The sequence below is a fragment of the Protobothrops mucrosquamatus genome, unplaced genomic scaffold (genome assembly GCF_001527695.2).
Source record: "Protobothrops mucrosquamatus isolate PMUCROS unplaced genomic scaffold, P.Mucros_1.0 scaffold5103, whole genome shotgun sequence".
Lineage (NCBI taxonomy): Eukaryota > Metazoa > Chordata > Lepidosauria > Squamata > Viperidae > Protobothrops > Protobothrops mucrosquamatus.
The window spans coordinates 48,126-56,620 of record NW_015390978.1 but is presented as its reverse complement, the minus strand read 5'-3'; the positions used below and the strand labels follow the sequence as shown (position 1 = coordinate 56,620).

The 8,495-nt window shown below is 47.7% G+C and overlaps 1 protein-coding gene across 4 annotated transcripts; it reads right to left on the bottom strand.

Annotated features, from left to right (window-relative positions):
* Nucleotides 1-958: 958 nt before the first annotated feature.
* LOC107299557 (COUP transcription factor 2) lies at nucleotides 959-8,288 on the bottom strand. 4 transcript variants are annotated; one of them, XM_015828922.1, is made up of 4 exons: nucleotides 8,133-8,288; nucleotides 7,859-8,087; nucleotides 4,970-5,497; nucleotides 959-1,243 (listed from the first exon to the last, which is right to left on the bottom strand). In XM_015828922.1, the coding sequence occupies exons 1-4, from the start codon at nucleotides 8,286-8,288 to the stop codon at nucleotides 969-971; spliced, it is 1,188 nt and encodes a 395-aa protein (XP_015684408.1). In that variant the 3' UTR covers nucleotides 959-968. The 4 variants fall into 4 exon arrangements, with proteins under 4 accessions (XP_015684408.1, XP_015684410.1, XP_015684409.1 ...); XM_015828924.1 differs by having other exon boundaries at nucleotides 8,214-8,288; XM_015828923.1 differs by having other exon boundaries at nucleotides 7,859-8,152; nucleotides 8,240-8,288.
* Between the last annotated feature and the right edge of the window lie 207 nt (nucleotides 8,289-8,495).

Here is an 8,495-nt window from a genome sequence, read left to right as displayed (position 1 = left end):
CATATATATACACATACATCTCCCAGCAGACAGGCTAGAGGCAGGTTGATCGTGGTTCACTTTAAAAAAAGCTATAATTATAGTTGCTGTAGCTTGAAGCTAAATTTTTGGTTGACCGGATTTAAGTGCGCTTCCATCTTTCTAGAATTATTTTGGGGTGTGGGGGGGGTGTCTTTATTCCCAATTTTATGTTCTTCTCAGAAACCTTTCCAAGACAGTTTTAATTCTTTCAGAACATATACTTTTTAAAGGATACACAGTTCTTTAAAAAGAAAAGAAAAATGAAACCAAGATTATATCAAAATTATTATAGAACCACAGAATAAACTGGTTTGGAACCAGAATTTCTTTTTTTTTTAAAAAAAAAAACCAAAACAAAATCCTATAGGTACACAGACAATGTTGGACAAATCAATAATTTGGAGAGAGAGGGGGGGAAGAGAATTTTTCCCATTGTGTTAATTTTCTACAGGTTTGCTTGTTTAAAAATGCACTTTGAGCGAGAGATTGCATTTCAAAGTTTTAACACCCCCTCGAAAGAAAGAAAGAAAGAAAGAAAGAAAGAAAGAAAGAAAGAAAGAAAGAAAGAAAGAAAGAAGAAATAATTTTGTTCAAGACAAAGTGAGAGAGAAAGATAGAAATAGTAACTTGTGAAAGACAAGGGAATTTTAATGCATTGTGTAAAAAGTCCATTGAACAAGTCTCTCTTTTTTTTTAAAAAAAAATCCATAGTCCATTCAATATTCTCCTCTTCTTTTTTTAGCCAAGATGTGACATCCTCGCTTAACTGAAGGACGTTTACACAACCGCCAGACCCAATGTCACTCTCCATTCCTCTGTTCCAAATTTTCCATTTTATTTTGTTTTGTTTTGCTTTGTCCAATTTTCTGATCTGTGGAATTATTATTTTTTTTTTCTCTCCTCTCGCCAACATATTATTTTCCCCTCTTTTTTTTTTTTCTCCTCCTTTACTGGATGGCCATATACGGCCAGTTAAAACTGCTTCCAGATAGTAGCATATCTCTGATAAGGGTCTCTATGGGGGTTTTACCTACCAAACGGACGAAAAACAATTGCTCTATGACCGAGGAAGAGACGGTGCGAAGAGAAGGGAGGCGTAACAACAGTTTCCCAAAACGGGTGGGCTGGTTAGGATACTGACTCCTCACGTACTCCTCCAGGGCGCATTGGGACTTCTCCTGTAAACTTTCCACGTGCGCTACGTCCGATAGACCACACGCATCTGGAAGAAAGGGGAGGGGGTGTCAAAGAAAAAGAAGGGGGGGAACCATCAGTGTTAAATAAGACATGCTTTTTTTTTTCTTTTACACATGGACACACAGACCCCATCCTTGCCACCGATGCAAGCACTGCAGTAAAATAGCCCCCCCACCCAGCTGCTACCTTAACTGGACGCCCCTGTTCAAAATCGGTCATCTTACACCCCATAGAAGAGGTTTGGGCCAAGGCCTTCAGACTTTCTCTGGACCTGAGTTCCAGCTCTGCACCTCCGTGGAGGTTCCCAGCCCTCGCACCCTTCCACACACAAACACAATTCAGCCCCAATCCAGTCTTTGCTGTAGGAGACTGACGCTGCTCTTGGGCACAAAACACTGGACTTTCTCCCAGGAAACACTGTTTTGAAGCAAGCAAGGAGTTTTCTTTGGTGTCTGTCTGTCTTCTCTGTGTGTGTGTTTGTGTGTGTGTGTGTGTGTGCTTGATTGAGGAAGACAGCACGCTAAGCATGTGCTGAATCCCTCCCCCCCCCCCAGGATGCCTAGGTTTCTGTCTTAATTGCCCCCTCCATTCTGAAATTCAGGGGGGGCAGTGGATGGGAGTCTGTCGCCCTCTCCCCAAACCTGCAGAGATTTTTAAATTTTTTTTGCATGGGGTTGGGCAAAGGGAAGGTGTATGCTCTCTCCTCCCCACCCCCCACCCCCCCAAAAAAAAACATATTGGGAAAAATAAATGATGCAAGACCTGACCGACAGAATAGGAGAGAGTTTTAAAGAAGGTAGATTCAGAATTTAGCTCTGCTCAGCTGCAGAGAATTGAGCCCTGCAGCGCCAAGAAAGAAAGGCAGAAAGACAGAAAGAGAAAGAAAGAGAAGAAAAGAAAGAAAGAGAAAGAGAAAGAGAAAGAAAGAAGGAAAGAAAGAAAGAAAGAAAGAAAGAGAAGGAAAGAAAGAAAGAAAGAAAGAGAGAGAGAGAGAGAGAGAGAGAGAGAGAGAGAGAAAGAAAGAAAGAAAGAAAGAAAGAAAGAAAGAGATTCCCCCTAAAAGTGATACCGCAGTTTCCCCTCCATCTTTGAAAGTGATTTAAGTGGTCCTTTAAAACTGATCTTGTCAGTTTAGCTTATTCAAGGGCAGCCAAGCAGAATCTGATCTCTCTCTTCATTAGGGCTGTTTTCTCCCTCTTCCCCTCTTGCTGGCTTTAACACACACACACACACACACACACACACTCACACACAAATACACTCTCCCCACATAGAATGTATAAAAATAAAATAAATACGGTTCCGTCATCTGACAAGCTAAAATACAAGGAAAGCCCTTTTAATCAAAAGCTGCCTTAACTCAAGTTGTGACCTTAGCTGGCTGGGTAATGTACCAAAGCATGCATATTTTGAAAGACATTAGAATCCCTATCCAGGATCTATAGAAAAGGCCCAGGGGAAAAAAAAAAAAGGGACAGAAAGAAAGAAAGAAAAAATATCAGATGCCTCTTTGCGGGCTTTCAAATACATGCCAGGCCCTGCGGTGTATATATGGGCATCTGAATTGGTCAGTCCCGCATCCGTTTCCGTCCCCTCCTCGTTTTTATAACTCCACAAAATCAGATAACAAGTTTTATCTACCTTGGAAAGGCAATTTACATACAGATCCGCATTTTGCAAACAGTCATAAATTTTGCACTTTAAGGGCAACCGTGCCTTGAAGTGTTTCCCGGAAAGGGGAACAATATTAATAGCACTAATTGCAATCATAATCATAAATGCAGAAGATAAATTTCTTTGAAGTCGATTTTTGGAGAAGAGAAAGGTAGAGTTTGAAGGGAAAGCCCTAATAAATTATATTCTTCTTTTAAACCACACTCAGGAACAGAGAGAGAGACACTAACTTCACAAACACACTACCACACAGACACCACACACATATACAAACATACAGGTTTCATTTCTAGAATTGTTTCTGACACCCAGCCACATTTGAAGCACAAATGATTTGGGTGGGGAAGGAAGATTTGAACAGGGGGGGAAAATGCAATTATGGAAAGCAATAATATATAAAAGGAAGTTCAGGTCATGACCTAAATTTTGGAGAAAGTCCAGAAAGGCACTTGGTTTCCCCCCAGATCTCTCTTAACACAACAAAAACTGAATTGTGAGACTTTATTTTCTCATATAAACTGCACTTAGCTAGGCCAGTTTCCTGATAGTATGCTTGTTTCTATATATGAGCATTTCAGAAGCCTTGCCTGCATTTATATAGAGTGAACATTTTTCCAGGATAATTTATTATTTAGGAAAGAAGTACAAATTTTAAGATCTGACTCCTTTCTCTTGACTATCAGGTAAACATTAGAGACCTGATCTCATGAATTATTGTTATATTACTCCGTGTAGTATAAAAGACAGACACGATTTGAAATTTTTCACCTCCAGAGTTAACCTCAGATGTCTTACTCAACCAGATCGAACCATGGCTTATTAGATTTCATCATACCTTCCATTATTGCTTTATAACTGCGGCACTATTTTTACATAGGAGAAAGTTGACACAGAAATATATTCTCTCCCTAATTAGAATTTTTTCCCCCATGTTTGATGGGTCAAACCTCTTATTTTTTGTTTTTATGACTGGTTAAAATGGAGAGAGGGAAGACCCTTGGATTCTGCAATTTCGGAACGATGGTGGCCTTATATTTTATTGCAGTTATGGATGAAAAAATATAGTTAGGAAGTTTCGGATGAATAGTAAGCTGTGCTTTGGGAAACAGCATTTTAAATACGCCTGCCGTAGAGGCATGCCTTACATTTTAACATTTCACATATTTTCTAAAGGAAGGGCAAAACCTGTCATTGTTTAGGCACTGCTAGTAGGCCAACCATTTTAACAGTGCAGATTATCTACTCTAACCATGTCTAGGATCAGATCAAGTTTGCTTATTCTAGTTGATGATGGTTGTTGTTATTATTATTAAGCTCAGCGGGCTATCTCCTGGCTTGGCGATCTTCATTTATTTATTTTTTATTGAAGCAAGTTTCTTTATTGTTCTTTTTTCATTAAGCTGACCATTGTCATTTAGCAGTTTGCTGTCTTTCAAGGGTCTCAAAATACGAAGCTGGGCTGTTCTGCCCACTGACACAAAAGCCAGAAGAATCTCCCTGAACTCAGTGGGACAACTCTAAGAGAATAATGTCCACACACTGACACAGACACAGACACACACACTTCCTATTCACAGCAATCAAAAGGGCTCCCTTAAAACAAAACGCCCCCCCTCTCACCCCCCATACAATTTATCCACTCTCCTACTCTTAGCAACCTATAGTTTCTCGGCTTCTTTTTAATATTTCTCTTCTAGCGAGAGAGAAGATAAGTTTCTCAACTTTAACCTTAGGCCTGCACAGCTGACACAGAGAGGCTAGGATGTGCCTCCCAGTCAAACCACAGCTCTAATCCCTGTCTCTCCCCCCCCAGCCCCAAAAGCCAACCAAGCCCACAACAAAACGCCCCCAGAGAGCTTCCCCCCCTTCTTCCAGGAAAACCGAGACAGAAGGGAAAGAAAAAGATGATGGTGGTGAGGAGAAGGCTGGTTTCCGAGGCCGGATTCCCACTGCCCTGGAAGAGCCAAGCCCCCCAAGGCAGAGGCACTGGAAGAGCCAAGCCCCCCCAAAAGGCAGAGGCAACCTACCCCTTCTCCACCCCAACCCAGCAGAGAGACCCCCCCCCCCGGTCCCCTACCTGAGGTGAAGAGGACAATGGCCTTCAAGCAGCTGTATTCCGCCGAGTCCACGTGCAGGGCTTTGAGCTTCTCCACCTGCTCCTGGAAGATGCGTATGTGGTCCATAAAGGCGACCACGCGGTCGGCGGACATGGGCGAGGCGTGGAGGCCGGCGGCGGCCAAGAGCGGGGCGACGTGGAGGGGCATGGAGCACTGGGCGGCGTTGAGGACGAACAACTCGCTCCAGGTGAGCCGCAGGAGGGCCACCTGGTCGGTGATCTGCAGGTCGGGGAAGAAGGGAATGTTCCGAGCCCATTCCACCGCGCTGAAAAGCATCCGGGCGGCCAGCTCGCAAATGTTCTCGATCCCCATGATGTTGTTGGGCTGCATGCACTGGCTGCCGAAGCGAGAGGTCGGGTAAGGCTCGGCCCGCAGCAAGAGCGAAATATATCCGGAGAGGTACGAGTGGCAGTTCAGCGGGTCCCCGTTGGTTAAGGCGAACTGGCCGTGGGTCGGCTGTGTGGGTGGCATTCTGCCCCTCTGGACGGCTGCAGTGAATAAAAAAGAAACTACAGCAATTAATACCTGCATTGCTAGGGAGAGGCTGGAGGGGACGGGGGACGCTGGGCGACGGGGGTGCTAGCAGAACTACAGCTTGGCTGGCTTTCTGGGGAGGGGGCAGCAGGAGGGAGAAGGGGGAGGAGGAGGGAATCAAAGGGACCTGGGAAGGTCAAGACACTGACCCCTTCCTTTTGCACCGGCTGGAAGTAGAGACCTTGCATATTTGTGTGGTAGTTGGGGGGGGGGGAGAGGGGAGATCTGGACCTGGAAGGGGGACTAAGGATTTTGAGGGTTCAGCCCTGGGGGGTGCAGTGCTAAGAGGATGACCCCCTCCCTCCTCAAGACCCCAGCAGAAGCCGTTTGGAAACGGAAGCCTGGCCTGAAATTGTCCCAGGTTTCCAAACCGCCTTGCTGCTTCTTCTGAATCCTTCTCGGCCTTGGCCTTCACAGCAGCCCTTTGCCTGCCCTTCTTTTTTTAAAATAATAATAATAATAAAACAAAAACCTCTACAAAGGGGGAAAAGAAACCAGCCAGGCCAAGAGGCGGATAGATAGATAGGGGAAGGAAGAAAGAAAAGAAAGAAAGGAAGAGAAAGAAAGGGAGAGCGCGAGCCATCTCCAGCGCGGCTTCCCACTCCCTCTTTTTCTCGAAACAGGCCGGAGGGAAAAAAACAGAAAGCAAAATAAATACAATAAACTAAACACCGCCGGCGGGCCAGGGAGAAAAATCTGAGGTCCTCCAGAGCCCATTGTTGTATTTTCTCCCTTGTCCCAGTCGGGGGGCGAGAGGAAGCGGGGGGCTGGCTGGAAAGCTGGGGGATTTTCTCCTCTGCAGAAAGTGGGCCTTGGGTTTTGTTCATAAATTTACGCGGTGGTGACAGAGAGACAGAGAGAGAGAGAGACAGAGAAAATGAAAGAAGCAAAGATTCGCCGCCAAGGAAGCCGACTCGAGGCAGGCTAAGCAGGGGGGGCTTGCCTGCAAAGCCTGACCCCCCTCTAATGCTTCCCAAAGCCTCCGAGACCCCCCTCTCAAGTGGGAAAGCTGCTTCCAGCCCCCAAAACGTGCAACCAGGGGCGGCTGGAGAGGGCGGAGAGGCGCGCTACGCCATTAAGCAGAAGCCGCGGCTCTCTCGCCTTTTCGCCCGCCGAGTTTCTCCGCCGCGGCGCTCGCTCCATCTTGCGCAACAAAAAAAAAAAGGAGAATAAAAATAAAAATAAAGGACTCCCCCCCCCCCGTCCGCTGCTGCTGGACCCCCTCCTTTAGGCTTGCAACGCTTCCGAGGTCTGCTTTCCTTCCAGGGCTTCGCGTCCCCCCCTCCTTCCCCAGCCACCCAGCCACCCACCCGCGCCTGTGTCTTCTCAACGCCTCCGAAGCAGACACACAAAAATGAGCAGGGAAACGGGGAGCGTTTTTGAATTGTCATCTCCCGAAGGCCGAAAGGACCTCGTGGAAGAAGGAGAGGAGCGAGGCTCTCCGGGACTCTCCGGGAGCCGAGAAAAACCCAGCGGAGCCTGCCGGAATTCCGAACGGGAAGCTCCGGCGAAAGGATCGATCGATCGGGGATTTATTTATGGGTTATATGGTTATTTACAGAGCAGGGACGAAAAGGAAGGAGGCTGGGGAGGGGGAGAGGCGGCGAGAACAAGGGAAAGAAGTTTACGCAGCTGAGATTGCCTGCAGCTTCCCTTCTCCTGTGTTGGGGAGGCTGACCTCCAACCCCCCACCCTTTCAGCCTTTTATTTTTATTTTTTTTTTACTGCTTTCCTTCCCGGGGGATCCATTCGGGATCTGTCCCAGCTCCGGGGGAGACCCCCGACCCATTTCGAGGAGGGTGGGAAGCGGGAGGAGAGGGCGAAGAGAGAAAAGTTGCTCTGACTTAGGGCCGGGAGTCTAAGCAAAGCCATTTTCGCCCTTCCACCCTCCAAATCTAGAAACTCGGGGCGGTTTTTTTTCCCCTCGCCTCCTTCCCTCCCACGCTCAGGAGAACAATCAACCCCAGACCAGGGCTTTAAAAAAAAAAGAAGAAAGAAAGAAAGAAAGAAAGAAAGAAAGAAAGAAAGAAAGAAAGAAAGAAAGAAAGAAAGAAAGAAAGAAAGAAAAGAAAAGAAATGAAAGAAAAGTACTGCCAGCACCTGGACTCGGTCCGCCAAAAGAAAACATAACTCTACAAAAATTAAAATAAAATAAAATAAAAAAAAAACCCCAAGGAGCCAGTCCTCCCGCAGGCTGGAATTTCAGGTTCGGGGGGGGGGTGTCCTGCGTATCCGGAGGCGGCTGTTCTCCCCGCGCCTCGGCTGCCCTCCCCGCCGACGGGTGAGAAAATGGAAAACAAATGAAATTCCAATACCTTCCCGTCTCATGCCAACTTTCAGGCATTTCTTGAGGCGACAATATTGGCACTGGTTGCGGTGATGCTGGTCAATGGGGCAGTTCCGGTTGGCGCGGCACGTGTAGCTAAGGTTCCTCCGGACGCTGCGCTTGAAGAAACTCTTGCAGCCTTCGCACGTGAATTGCCCGTAGTGTTTGCCGCTGGACTTATCCCCGCACACCACGCATTCGATGTGCTGCTGCTGCTGCTGCTTCTCCCCTTGAGGTTGCTGGCTGCCCGGGTTGGTCTGCACCGGGGTGCTGGGGGGCCCTCCTTGGCCCGGCGTCTGCGGGGTGTGGGGGGCGCCCGTCGGGGCTCCCGGCACAGGGGGGGCTTGCGAAGGCTGCGTCCCTTGCGGGCCGGTCACCTCGTCCTGCGGGTCTCGCCAGGCGCCCACTACCATTGCCATATCTAAGGGACACCGTGGCCAAATCGCGCGCCCCCCCGTCGCTTGCTGTGGCCGCCGGATCCGCTTCTCCGGCCGGTTGCGCCTGCCGTTGGGAGCCGGAGCGAGCTGTGCCGGTCTAAAGAGAAAAGGGGGGGGGGGTCGTCCCACTTTTATTTCAGTTTATTTGCTCGCCCCCTCCGGCTTTTTTCCTCTCGCAGTCCGCGCTGG